Here is a 14501-nt window from a genome sequence, read left to right on the forward strand (position 1 = left end):
CAACAGGCGATGGGTTCACAAGGTTGTCATATTAAAAAAATTTAAAGCAATCTAAAAAATACATTAATTCACTTTTTCTTCATATTTGCACAATTTTGTTATTTTTTTGACATGTAAGTTTTGATATTTTAAAAAAATTGGTATGGTAATTAGCATATGACAAAACCAAATTAAGCATCTATGGTTATTGAGATATCCTAATGTCAATTACAACATGACGTTCATCGTATTATCTAATGCCTATTATGAGTTATAATCAATCGAAATTATTTCAGAAATGAAGTTAGTTCTAAACAAGTATGTTAATATAATAACTAAACTAGTTCTCAATAATGTGACAACTATTTCCACATAGATATATTTACCGTTTTGCAGATATTAAGTACACATGTTCTTGTGACGTACATCTAGGATCAAAAACAGGATATATATATATATATATATATATATATATATATATATATATATATATATATATATATATATATATATATATATATATATATATATATATATATATATATATATATATATATATATATATATATATATATATATATATATATATATAATATTAATATTAAAATATTATTCATCCAACTTATAATTCAACAACTTGAAGATACCAAATACTTTGTTATAGACAAAGTCACCTTGAAACAACTTTGTCACCCATCAAACCTTATTTTAGAATCTACATCTGTACTATACTTCAAGCAAACATTTCTTGCTCAACAAATCAACCTCTGAACAGAAAACGCCTTTAATCAGGATTTGTCAACTTGTAAATATAAAGGATCACTCTCCAAGTCCATCATTTCGAACTCGCTAGAGACTAAAGATTTGTTCGAAATGAGGAATGCTCGAAATAGGAAATGTCCGAAAGTTTACAAAAATTATATAATTTGGGTAGAAAAAAAAATAGTGTGTGAAGACTTTGGATTATGTCTTTTACAAATCTTTAAAAGGATCATCTTCGTCAGTTACAGCTGTTTCTTGGTTTGCAGTAAAATTCTCTACTTTAAGAAAACAATCTGCAGTCATTTCGAGGATACTGCATTCTAAGCAGATACCAACATTTGCATTCCATTTAAACAGAAATTTCGGACAGAGCTTTACTATTCTCTACGCTTCTGATAATCTTGCGAACCATATTATTGCAACAATCCCATTACGCCTTGATCCATAGGCTGTGCTGTCGATGTGCTATATGGTATAACAGCATGGTCTTATTACTCATGAGCCGCACTGTGAAGCTCCTGACGTTTTACATTTTTTCCTTCAAGAGATGACCAAATTTTGTCTTTTCTTATAACCCATGTTGATATGGTATTATTTCTTACACTGTATTTTGCTGCAACATTTTTGTTCAACAATATTTTTGAAAGTTTTTTTCGCGGAGTTTTATGAACGTATTAACGTTTTTTATCTTAAAAAAACAAATGTTTTACACAAGGTACGCAAAGTACATATTTAAACGTCGTATAGAATTTCGAATGCCTAATTTAGATATTCGAAAGTCTATAATACATTCAATATCCTTTAACTTATTTAACGTTTTATATAACGATTGAAATGTACTATAATAAATTAAAACTCTTACTTTATTTGTTGTTTTTACTCATTTTCCTTCAAAAAGTTGTTTATACAGAGCAATATATAATACTTATTTGTATGCTGTTGTAATTACTTCAAAGGTTGAAGTTAAGTTTAGAATACCCTTCAGTATTTTCGTTTTTTTTTTCTGTTTTTTTTTCAACTATAAGATCAATGGCAGTAAAATACGTCTAGAGTATTTCAACTTTTCAATGAAATGCCTTGCTTTTGAAAGCCGATAGTTGAAAATAAATTCAGTGTAATCAAAGGAATTATTTTTTGGTTATGGTCTCATCATGTTGTCTTTAAGTGCAAAATCTTCATCAGCAAGAAATGTAAAAAGAAATTAAAATTGTTCTGGCTGATGGAAAGTCGACTCCTGTTCACTGTCACTTTTTCTACTAGCTTAGAAAAATTCTACTGTTCTATAAATTTGTCAGCATTCTTTAACCACCCTGTCTCGGAACTTGGTACTTTCAAGAATCCCTCTTTGCTTTATACATTCCGAAAAGCTCTTGTAACTTCTGAATAATTCTTCACACAGTTGTTGGGCCCCTACAACTTGATGCAGTAGTGAACTGGGGATCTCTAATTTCAAAGGGCAATACATAGCCTTTCTGCGGCCGAAATAGTTGGGTGTCCTTTCGCTGAGATAATAAAAAAATTTCTCTTTTTCAGTAACAGCAACTTTTGAAAACAACACATAAAAAAACTCAAAAAACTTAGCGCTAAAAACAGAACTACACTCCTATTGAGTGACAGCTTGCACAAAAATTGATATTGAGATTTTTGTTTGAGCTATCAAGCGATAAAATTTACTTTTAGAAATCAACTTGGTAAGCACTTTTTTTCTTCAGTATAAGGGACGATGGATACTAAGAAAACTAATAATTTCTGAGCGAGAAAACGTTTTTGGTGTAGAAAAAAATATATCAAATACAAATGGTAATACTAGGTTGTTAGAACTGCGAACGGAGAGCAATGTTAAACGTTCTTCATTTCATTTTCAAGTTAACTTGCAATTTTCATTATAAGAAGTTTATTTCATTCCAAAAACACGAAAGTCAATTTAAAATTTTAAAGCTTGATGAATTTAGAAAACCACGTGCTCTTTAAAAATCGTTTCTTCTTCTGTGGTGCTTTTAAATTATTATTCTTCAGTTCGGTAACTTCTATACAATAGTAAATCCGTATTAAACATTTTAATACGGATTTACTTTTGTATAGAGTTAGTTTCCAGTTCCTTTTTTAAGGGCTCTAGTTAAAATAGGAACTGGCAACTAACTGCCAATCTTGGAACTTAAGCCTCGTTGAAAAGAGCGATTCAAAAAGAGACTAATTGAGAATTTAAATACTATTATTTGCGTGATTTTCATATTATTCATAAATTAAAAATTTTAAAAGGTAAAGTATGATTAAAGTGTAACGAGGCGAAAAGTTTTTTATTTTCATGATTACAAGTGTAATGCAGCAAATAACAATTTTAAACACCAACAGCATATTTAAATCAGTGATTGCTATTTCCAAGCAACATTAAAAAATCGGAGAGCGTATTCAGGTTTTGTTCGTAATACATTATGTATGTAGCTTTTAAAGAAGGATGAAATTTGAAATTAAAAATAACTAAATATCAACACCATGCAGTTATTTGATTTGGGAATTGATAAAAGTATTATTTCCATAAATAATACAATAAGAATTGATTTCTGAAACACAAAAAAGGGGAGGCAACTTTCTGATAAATAATTAATTGCGATTAGTACCATTCGTACAGATAATTTGAGTAAAATGTTTAATGTTGCAAAAGCTCCGCCATTTATCATAGAGAAAAAAGTTCTTTTCACTTTAAAAAGAATAAACAGAAGCAGTAACTGTTTATATCAAATTTATTTTACCTAAAATATATAGAGAATGTACAAGTAAATAAGATCTTTCTTCAAGATACAGACTTGCTAAAGAAAACTTAGCTTTATTTTATAGTATATACAAATATTTACAATCAAATGAAGAGACAAGTAAAGTAAAACTAAGCATTTTAAAAATCACTAGGTAGGAGGAAGTGGTTCAGCTACCAATTAATAATGGATTCTATTCCATTAAAAACTAGTATGGATATATCAATTTTCAAACCAGAAACTTCAAAGAATATTTGAGTTTTTCCAAATATTTTGTACCAGAAAGTTTGGAAGAAACATCCATTTGGCATTTCTTGTGAAAAATGTTTATTATAAAAAGATGATTTTTATGTAAAACTTATTTGATGATCTTAAGGCCACCTATGATTAGATTTAACTTGTTTATTTCTTCAATACTTATTTCATCGCTGCTACTTTCTGCTTCAGAACAATCACTTTCTGAAACTTCTTCTTCATCAGAACTACTTTCTTCATCATCTTCATCACTTTGCTCAATAGAAGAATTATCATCCATGTCATCTTCACTACTGAAATCTTCTTCATCACTTTCATCACTCTCTAAAATATTTCATAGTTTGTAAATTTACTAAGTAATGGAAAACTGCACAGAAAGTAACTGTGCATACTTTTTCAGTCTGAAAGTTCGTTTCCTGACAGAGAGTTTAAAAAGAAATAAGGTAATTACTATTGAAATTGTTACTTAATGTAACTTATTCATTTCATTTTATTTAAAGCAACAATATGTTGCTATAAATATTAATAAATGTATAACTATACAAATTACTTGTATAGTATTAAACAAAATGATTTAACAAAGTTTTTTCTGACTTTTCTGATATGATGAATTTTTATCAAATTGTAAATATTAATGTCAAAAAATCAGCTCTTTTTCTAAATGTTACTTTTCTACTTATTTCCCCTACTAGCCTCATCTAAAGCAATTCCTTTAAATTTGCCCAGTGTTAAAATAAATTCTATTATGATCAAAATTATGACAGCATGATTAGTTTTTAAAGCTGTTGTTAATCTTTCATGGCTTATAAATTTCCACAAATCTTTTGTAGTTTTAAAGTTATCAATAATTGCAAATATGAAAATTAATAATTGAGTTTTTCATAGTTGATGAAATATTTAGCAGCTTAAGTGTAACAGAGTGTTGAATTATGTCTTTCAATAAATATATTTGTTACGATAAGATATTCAACACATTAAGTATGGCTGAAGTTACTTCAGTAAAAGCTTTCTTTGTTAGAGCAAACATTTTCCACAACAATATTTAAACAATCTTACACTAATCAGTCATTTTTTAAAAGGTTTTATTGATTCACAATGCTTTTTTACATTTTATTCTTTTAATGTGTTACAAATTTGGGACAAATTATCAGCTTCTATATCTAGCTTTCATTTTTTATTGATATTGGTAGACCTCATTACCAATCTAATATTATTACATTTGGGTGCTTTTATTCGGATTTTAACCAAGCTTACAACTTTATGTTTAAAACAGCCATACAGTAAAAATGGGATGTGGACCATAGTGTAGGCATTACTGCTTTATACAGAAAAAGAAAGCATAAACGTACTTACTATTTAAAGTTAATTTGAGGCTTTAAAAATAAAATTGAACAAAAATCAGCCTTTAAAAATAAGTTACAACACAATAAATGGCACTTAATAATAACACAATTGTGTTAAATTAAAATTTTTCTTACCATCAAGTAAACTTGGAGTTGAGAGTACTTCTTTAAACTCTTTACAAACTTTATTTTCAGGTTCCAACTCTATTACTAAAACAATAAAAGATTTAGTTCCTTGCTAAAACAAAAGACTATTATAATTTTTTTCTTCATTCATTTTTGTCTGAGTGATGTGAAGATACAAACTTTTAAATGTATTGTATGGCAGTGTAATTTTGTAGAACTAAAACTTACATTTATCACACAGTTTTTGAGCTACTCTGTAATCTTTATTCATGACAGCAAGAAGAAACTAAAAGAAAACAAATAATTTTAGTATATTGTCTGTTGAAAGAGAATGTTTACATGATAACTACTAAAGAATTTGTAAAAAAAATATTTAATACTTGAGCTGATATTTCCATTGGTGCAAGTTTGGGACTTAAAACCATTCTTTTACTTTTTAACTTTATGCCAAAATCTACAATGATACAAATAACATAAAAATTTGGTGAAATGTTTTATTTTAGTCGCTTTCTTTCAGACGGCTTTTAAAAAGAAATCAACGAAATCAACAAATCGCAAACTTTAGCGGCTGAAGTAAAATAACGATCATGCTAGAGTGGTCGTAGTAAACAATCTTATTTTACGGCGGATTAGTTGCTGATTAACGAAAATGGCAACCATTGAGCTTTCAGCATCTCCTGAAGAACTTCAATCAATTAGTAGGTCATATATATCTTTTTGATTGTAACAGGCTTTTGAATAATAATTCTGAAAGTTTTTTTTAATTTTAATTACCCCAAAAAGATAGTATAACATTAAAACCTAATTTTTGTACTTTTAATTACTGGTAATATGTAGACTACTTTAAGCAACCGTGTAAGTTTTAATAAAATTAAACTTTTAAAATTAGGTTAGACTATATGTACTAATAGAATCTTTTCTGCTTTATCTAAAAAACTATCTAATTATATTGAGAATTTAGTAAACTTAAGTTTTGAAAATTATTTACAAGAAAATTAAATGTAATTATATAAAAAGCATCTCTTTAGATAATGGTAATTTTATTGACAGTCATTTTAAAATAAATCAAGGTTTTTTTTTAGCATTTTATAAGAAATCAAATTTTTTAAAAATTTATTTTCAAATGCTAAAAAGTTTAAAAATCAAAACTTCTAAAGTTGACATAATATATCAAACAAACACAAACACAAACATGAATGGTTGTGTTTCTACACTTTTATGAATAATCACCATTTGTTTCTTATAACTTTTAGTATAAAAAGCAAATTTAAAAATGTTAAATAGTTCGAGTAGCATGGTTACACTAGGAATAGACTTACCACAGTCATAAGTTAGTATAGATAGGCTCACCAACCTTCATAAGTATAATTTTATAAAAGTTGGTCCATTAAATCCTGTCAAAGTGAAGAACCAAACTCAGATAACTTACATATTAATGAGATCAGTAAATCCTGAAAATTACAGCTTAATTTCTTATGTGGTTTATAAAATATTTCTTATTTAAAAATGGGCCATTTTACATTAAAAAATTTTTCTCCTTCAAGCAAAAACTGTTTTCTCTTCATTTTTAAAGGATTAATAAATTTTCATGCATTTGTTTTTCAAGCTAGTAAATACACTCTTGATGCTTTCAAATGAGCAAAAAACTCGCTTTTGATATTTTTCCATAATGGTAAGGGTAAACTTGAAATTTTCCTCACTTAATTGTAGATGTCTGTGATTTCAAAGAACTCATTCTTAAAAAAATAATTTTTAGAAATTTTACAAATCAAGTTGTTGAATTCAGGTAACTAGATTCTTATAATTAATACTAATGAAATTAAAAGTTATGCACCTATTAGCATTTTAAAAAAAAAAAAATCAAGATCTTTATGTCAAGTTTATAAAAAGTCCAACAGGTTCACCTTGCCATACAAAGACCTCTGTTGAGTACCCATAGCACATGTTTTGTACAATCACTTTAGATCAAGTTGGAAAGAGGAAAATCTTATGAAATTGACATAAAAGAAGCCTTTTTTTTTCAAAATTACAAACATCTACAATTAACAAGGAAAAAATTAAATTTAGCGTACAATTATAGAAAAATGTCAAAAATAAATTTTTTGCTTATCTGTAAGTTCCCACAGAGTACTTACTAAATAAGGAATTGAAGTATGTAAATAATTTGTTCAAAAGCTGTTATCCTTTAAAGTTGAAGAGAAAAAGTTTTTTGCTTAAACGGGAGAACTTCTTATAATATTGCTCATTTTTAAATTAAAGCACTTAGGGTCTGCATATCGTTTCATTTCCATATTATTATCATTCTGATATGATATTGGGAAAAAAAGGTGTCATCAGAATAATTGCGATGCAATATTGTTATAAAAATTTTAACCAGTATTGTAGTTAGTTTAAATCTTGGTATATACCGGAACTCTCGTCATTCCAATGATTTTTTTTCCAATATCATATTGGAATGTTAACAATATAGAAATGAAACAATACGCAGATCCTTATAAAAAACATAAGATGTTAAGCTGAAATTTTCAGGATTTGCTTATATTATTGAGATACACCACCCCAACAGTTTTCATCAAAATCTGATATTATCCATGTGGTACCTTATAAAAATTTTGTCCATTTGAATGACCTAGTAGTTTAAATAAAAGTATTTACAATATTATCTTACTAATGATGTTAACTTAAATTTGATTCTTAAGTAGATCTGTATACTTTCCATTAAAAAATCTTTCTTACTCAAGATTTTACATTTAATGGTCTTGTGTACTATATATTTTTGTTTGAAAAGCAATTATGAATAAAGTCAGATCAATCATACTTAGATACTTTAAGGCCATTTGAACTTTTTAGTTAATTGAATTTCCATATTAAAATATATGTACAAAAGGTTACTGTGTTTTATTATCTTATTATTTCTTCTGTTTACATCCTAATTGAATTTATTTGATTGTCAGGGTTCAAGATAAAGTTTGAATACATTTAAAACAAATATTTTTATGTAATTAGATACAAGTCTTTATGCAAAAGAAAACTACTTGAATTATTGAATAGTTTGAATCTTAAAATAACTTTTAAAGATCTGAGTTATGAGTTTAACATTCTTAGCAAAAGTTTTTTTTTCTATAGGTAGGCATATTTGTTAGGTAGGTAGTGGGTTGACCTAAGTTTTGGGTTACGTTTAAAGTGTTTTGTCATATTTTAAAGATAGGGGAGATGGACCTGTAAAGTAGCTTTGCAATTAATAAATACAGTAAATAAATATAACAAATATGTAATTTAATGTGATTACGTAGAATGCTTTGTAAAAAAAAAACTCTTGTTGTAGTTAATAAAGAAATTGATCCAACCCATGAGGAACAAGTAAAAAACAAAGAAGCAGCCATTTTAAAGCTGGGATCAATTTACTCAAAAGAAGGGAAAGTACATGGTATATGCATTTAAAAAAATAATAATAAAAAATTTTGTTAGATGAATTAAATTTAAACATTAATACTATGCAAAACTTTTCATTTAGAGCTCAGTGAATTAATAAAGGAAACAAGACCATTTTTGCAATGCATGTCAAAAGCAAAGGCAGCTAAAGTTGTTAGGGACCTGCTAGATTTATTTTTGGATGTTTATGGTGTCGAGACTGATACAAGTGGAGCAGTAAGTTTGTTTTTTTTTGTACATTCTAACAGTTGCATTTATGAATAGGTTTTAGTTAAATTTAAATTTCTTCTTTCAAAAATAATTTAAGGTACAGATATGTAAAGAATGCATCAGTTGGGCTGAAGAAGAAAAACGTTTGTTTTTAAAGCAGGCATTAGAAGTAAGAGTAGTTTGTTTCTTGTTTTAAAAAGAAGGGTTTTTAATAAAATTTTCTCTGTAAAAGTTCTGTAAAGGAACAGTTTATTAACTTTTTAACTTTTTCTCACTTGGTTTTCAAAGGCTCGACTTGTTGCATTGTACATTGATTCAGGGTGCTATTCAGAAGCATTGAACCAAGGTTGTATTTAAAATCTTTTATTCTTATTATAATATATTTCCAAGTTCTACTACAGAAGTTTTACTTTGGTGTTCTATACAGGTTCGTTGTTGGTAAAAGAGCTAAAGAAATTGGATGATAAAGCTCTCCTTATGGAAGTGCAACTGCTTGAAAGTCGTACGTACCATGCTTTAACAAATATTCCAAAAGCAAGGTTTGATTTTTTTCATATATAGTGTATAGATTTCTTTAATACGCTGCTATTTACAAATTACCATTTTTGCTTTTTTAAGAGCTGCTTTGACATCTGCAAGAACTACAGCAAGTGGAATTTATTGTCCCCCAAAACTGCAAGTAAAAGATTTTTTTATTTTTTTTATTGTGTAAGCTTTAAAAGTCAGAGAATGTTTTTACTATTAACAATCTAGGAAATTGTTTAACGTATTAAAATAGATGTTTTTAATTTTGGTTTTGGATAATTAAGTATTTGATTGTCATGCAAAAAAGTATCTGTTAGTTCTTGCATCAAATTTTTTTAATCAAAATTGTATCTTTAATCTTTATGCTTTGGGTCAAGACTTCCTGATTTTGTCTAAAAAAAGTTATGAAATTTTTCTTCAAAAAATGTATTTGGATTAAATTGTGCAACATCATATTCTTTGCTTTGAAAATCTTTGCTTTTTTTAACACACAATTTAGTCTCATTTTTACACAAAATGGAACTAAATTTAACCTAAAACCGTTATCACATCTAAAAGTTAAAATTTGGAAGGGGATGGGTGGGGGGAGTTGCTACAATTTTAATTGTTTTTAAAAGTTTTTTTCTGCTTATGCTTTTAGGCAGCCTTAGACTTACAATCAGGCATATTGCATGCTGAAGAAAATGATTTCAAGACTGCCTACTCTTACTTTTATGAAGCTTTTGAGGCAAGAGTTATTCACTTTATTTTTTACTTTAAGCATTAACATTTTCTTTCCCCTGTTAATTACAATTAAGTACACAATTTTTTATCAGTCATTTGAAATAAATCAAATTTAAAATAATTTATATATTTAGACATACAAATTTATAAGATTCCAGAAAAAAGTATACTTTACATAACTTATATTATTTTGTCTTAACCCTTAAAATATCATGCTGAATGGCTATTCAATTAATTTAATTTATTTTTAAGAAATGACAAACTATGTATGAATGTAAGCTTGTCACACCAAAACCTTTTTCTGTTTTAAATGCATAAAGAGTTCTATTTTAGCAAACTTCAGAAAATTCAATTTATCTTGAAAGACTGATAGAATTTGTACTTTATTAATTACTATTCGTTATTAAAAGAAAACTTGTTGCTTAGTTTGCTTATTACATTACTTAGATGATTATCTTGCTCTTAGGGATACAATTCAATTGATAATCAAAAAGCCATTGTTGGTTTAAAGTATATGTTGCTTTGTAAAATTATGCTGAATGTGTAAGTATTTTTTGTTTTTCTAATTAAAAATTTTTCTTTGACATAGACAAGTATTGATACTGGAGCTATTTCATTAGCAGACATTTCCCATTAATTTGCATAAGTATGTGTTGAAGTCAAAGAAATTTTGGTAGATGAATTACTTCTTATAAATCTTTTTTTAAATCTTAGAAAAAGAGATTTAAATTTAATTTTTTTTTAGACCTGAAGAAGTTCAATCAATAATTAGTGGTAAACTTGCTTTACGCTATGGTGGACCTCATATTGAGGCAATGAGATGTATTGCAATTGCAAGTAAAAACAGATCTCTACTTGAGTTTCAAGATGTAAGTTTTTTTTACAAAGGTTCTAATTTTCCTTTTCTGCTGGTTTCATATTTAACTAATTTTCCTTTTCTGCTGGTTTCATATTTAGTCTTTAATTTCATTTTTCTTTTCTTAGACTTTAAAAAAATACAAATGTGAGCTTACTGACGATCCAATAATAAAAGTAAAAAATCCTTTTGATTGTTTTAAAGTGTTTTGATATATTGTTATATTCACAACCACTTAAAAGTATTTCAAAAATAAAGTAATGTTCTTGTTAAAGAAATGAACAGGAATTCTTTTTTTAAATTTAGAATTATTTTTTTTTTCTTGTTTCGTCTAGAGACATTTTGACAACCTCTATAGCAATCTTTTGGAGCAGAATTTATGTCGACTGATTGAACCTTTTTCAAGGGTCGAGGTTGGTATTTTTACATTTTAATGTAACGGTAAATTTTTTTTTTTTTTTTTTTTTTTTGACAATAAGTTTTAAACAGTAAAAATATTTTATTCCAAGACTTATGTTGACTTCTTACATGTGAACCATGTTGTTGAACCATCAAACATTATGTTGACTTCTTACACTAATGTGAACCATCATTTTGAATAAATTCAATTGATCGATATATCAACGTGATTTAAATCCTTAACCAAATAACGTTGAATTAAAAATTCTAAAATTTGTTTAAATCAATTTTTTCAAATCAATTAATTAAAACTTCTTTCATTAAAACTAGGTTAAAATAGATTAATTACGAATAAATCTGGCAAATGTTCTGAGGAATCATAGTTTAATCGAATAAATTACTCCGTTAATCGATATATTCGTTTGTCTAAATTGCCGATATTACAGAATTTTTTATTCACAAAACGGGTTATTTGTTATTTAACAAAAAATGATTTTACTGTTGTCTGTCTAGAGTGAAATATCTAATTTATCTTTTTTTAAATGTGAGAACAATTTAATAAAAATTTTTGTTAAATGATAAATAATTTTTAATTATTTTACTTACTAAAATTGAACTGGTTTAATCAGCAATAGACTGCATTTACTTAAGCGTTTTATTTTTAAGCGTATTATTTTTGCTATGAATCGAGCTGAAACGTGAAACGCTAATTCTTAGTGTAAGATGCTTATTAGGTGTGAGGGGATTGTCTGTGATGACACTAGTAACGTGAGCGAAAAGTTTTTTTACAATATCGTCTTGTATGTGTCGATGAATTAAATGATTTATCGAGAGTCACAACCTTTTTTTAATATTAAGTTTTACTTGTCCTGAAGAGACGTTCATATTATCTGATTCAAATATTGCTCATCATCGTTGACTTCGTTTAGGTGATCACCAAAAAGATTGCAACTAGCTTCGTATTCTTTTGTGACAGCGCTTTTACGTTTATTTGCATATTTCCATTATGATCCTATTTTCATTTTAAATGATAAAGAATTTTATGAATATATTGCTAAGGTAGCCATTTCTGTTATTCGGTATTCGATTTTCCGATGGTATCAGACAAAAAAACAACAATTGGATTTCGAGTGTCGTTCCGTCTAAATTTTTTATTTCCTAATTTTTATATGTGTAATAAGTTATTTTTTGTAAAAAAGTACAGACTTCAAATATGTGACGACGACATTTTCCGCTTCTGGATTATTTTCGCAGGGGAAGGGGTGCCTAATGGGGTAGACAAGTGTTTTGATGTGGTGAATAAGCAATTTTTTTCCACTGTCATGTTACCATACTTTATATACCGTACCTTACGTACATACCTACGGTACTACTACAGTAACGGTTATACTTCGTGTTTGTTTGTTTGTTTTATACTTGTTTGCAAATTATTCCCAGTAACTATGTTTATTTGCTTACTACGCTCATTTTTTATTATCTTCAAAAAACAAATCCAAGTAATGATTTGCTTTTCTCGCACTTTATTTGTTAAACTACTGTATTAAGGAATTATATTTAGCATAAATCTAAAGCCATTCTTTTAATTTTGAAAAACCCAGTAAAAAGTGTGAATTTGTTCAAAATGGCTGTAAAAAAAAAAAAAGAAAAAAAAGTTTTTTTTTTTTTGTGAACTATCAAATAATCGGACCAAACTTTTTTGAGTTATCGGACAGGCAAATTAGGAAAACTATCGAGCTACGGGATATCGGATTTAAAAAAACTATCGGTTTCCCAGCTCTGATATTCTGTTGCATTATTATTATTGTAACCATTTTTTAATTAAATTTTTTACTTTTTTAATTCTTTCCTTTATTGTTTTTATTATTTCGCACTTTACGGTTGTTTTGTTTTTTTAAAATCAATATTTCGCATTTTACGGTTGATTGTCTAATTCGATTGAAAAAAGGCTGAACTTAAATTTTTTCAAACTTAATTTTTAAATCCTAATAGTTTTTTGGTAATTTAAACTAGAATTAAAAAAAAGAGGGGAAACGGAAAACGACAAGAAAAAATTCCGGCTTTCCGTTTTTGAGTTTATGAGGAAAAAACCCTGTTTCCCGTTTTTGTTGACAGGTGATAGAAACCCTAGTTCTGTTCGTCTTCTTAAACGAGTTGACCTCTTTTTCTTATCAAAATCGAAAGTGCTTCCGCTGGCTTTTTAAAAACAAATATCTCCTCTCCTTTATATTTATATTTAGTTTTATATTCAAATGAGTATCAAAGTTATGTATTTTGACTTATTCAATTTTGTTTGTAAGCCAATGATATCATTTCGTTTAGGTGTCGCATATTGCTCAACTTATTAATTTATCGCAAGTATGTATTTTTGCTGTTGGGTTTTGTTGTTATTTTTCACCCTAGTGACAACCTATAGAGTCGTAAATGTAGTTCTATTAAATCAAATCTAAACTTTGTTTATTTTATTTACACTAGACGCCGAAAATGACCATTTTTCTTTTCTTTGCCAAATAGGTAGTTGTTGAAAATAAGTTGTCGAAAATGATACTCGATCAAAAACTAAACGGTAAAACTTTAAAATCATTCGCGGTTTTATTGCTAATCATTAGCGGTTTATTGCTAATCATTAGCGGTTTATTGCTAATCATTAGCGGTTTTATTGCTAAGATGTTGAAAAGCTTGTGTTAAATTAACCTTTATGATGAATATTTGTTCGTTTTTTGTCATAGGCATTTTAGACCAAGGTGCTGGAGTATTAGTTATATTTGACGAAAAGATAATCGATAAAACCTATGAAAACACCTTACAGATTATTCAACGTATGGGCGGAGTTGTTGATTCGTTGTATAATAAAGCAAAGAAACTTTCTTAAAAATTTCTGAATTTCTAGATCGTTTTAAAGGAAAAGACTTCATTTAATATTATTAAAAATTTGGCTTTTTTTTAGTCAAAATTTGTTAATCCAATTTTTTATGAGGTTTAGCTATTAAACTGTGAATTCATTAGGTCTGTTTTTCGATCTAAAATTAGGCTATTTTGCTTTCATGCTGAGGATCTGTCATTTTTAAATACATTCTTCTAAATCTTCTCTCTAAACATGTCAAGAGTATCTCTAAACTCAAAATAAAATTAATCACGTGCTCT

At 27.5% G+C, this 14501-nt stretch overlaps 2 protein-coding genes across 2 annotated transcripts; one reads left to right on the forward strand and one right to left on the reverse strand.

The window, feature by feature from the left end:
• Positions 1-3433: 3433 nt before the first annotated feature.
• On the reverse strand, positions 3434-5769 carry LOC145189884 (uncharacterized). Its single transcript, XM_090091602.1, has 4 exons — positions 5596-5769; positions 5444-5501; positions 5225-5299; positions 3434-4070 (listed from the first exon to the last, which is right to left on the reverse strand). The coding sequence occupies exons 1-4, from the start codon at positions 5638-5640 to the stop codon at positions 3850-3852; spliced, it is 399 nt and encodes a 132-aa protein (XP_089947728.1). The 5' UTR covers positions 5641-5769; the 3' UTR covers positions 3434-3849.
• A 13-nt stretch (positions 5770-5782) lies between these two features.
• Positions 5783-14288, forward strand: LOC145189883 (26S proteasome non-ATPase regulatory subunit 11-like). The gene is made up of 15 exons (XM_090091600.1): positions 5783-5913; positions 8541-8642; positions 8730-8863; positions 8955-9026; positions 9146-9203; positions 9285-9396; positions 9476-9536; positions 10023-10109; positions 10572-10648; positions 10851-10974; positions 11090-11137; positions 11297-11374; positions 13680-13715; positions 13872-13923; positions 14087-14288. Exons 1-15 carry the CDS (start codon positions 5865-5867, stop codon positions 14227-14229), a joined length of 1233 nt encoding a protein of 410 aa, XP_089947726.1. The 5' UTR covers positions 5783-5864; the 3' UTR covers positions 14230-14288.
• Positions 14289-14501: the final 213 nt, after the last annotated feature.

This window comes from Hydra viridissima, unplaced genomic scaffold, assembly GCF_058129835.1.
Source record: "Hydra viridissima isolate aposymbiotic clone 2 unplaced genomic scaffold, HvirCarnegie_v1 scaffold_6, whole genome shotgun sequence".
Taxonomy (NCBI): Eukaryota; Metazoa; Cnidaria; class Hydrozoa; order Anthoathecata; family Hydridae; genus Hydra; species Hydra viridissima.

What these genes read in the sequence shown, in the direction of transcription:
- LOC145189884 (XM_090091602.1), bottom strand. Translation starts at nt 5,640, where the DNA reads ATGGTTTTAAGTCCCAAACTTGCACCAATGGAAATATCAGCTCAA. An exon ending in CAATGGAAATATCAGCTCAA is followed by an intron (nt 5,502 to 5,595) that starts GTATTAAATATT and finishes GTTTTCTTTTAG; the next exon opens with TTTCTTCTTGCTGTCATGAA. An exon ending in AACTCCAAGTTTACTTGATG is followed by an intron (nt 4,071 to 5,224) that starts GTAAGAAAAATT and finishes GAAATATTTTAG; the next exon opens with AGAGTGATGAAAGTGATGAA.
- LOC145189883 (XM_090091600.1), top strand. Translation starts at nt 5,865, where the DNA reads ATGGCAACCATTGAGCTTTCAGCATCTCCTGAAGAACTTCAATCAATT. An exon ending in TGTAAAATTATGCTGAATGT is followed by an intron (nt 10,649 to 10,850) that starts GTAAGTATTTTT and finishes ATTTTTTTTTAG; the next exon opens with ACCTGAAGAAGTTCAATCAA. An exon ending in AACTTATTAATTTATCGCAA is followed by an intron (nt 13,716 to 13,871) that starts GTATGTATTTTT and finishes TTTGCCAAATAG; the next exon opens with GTAGTTGTTGAAAATAAGTT.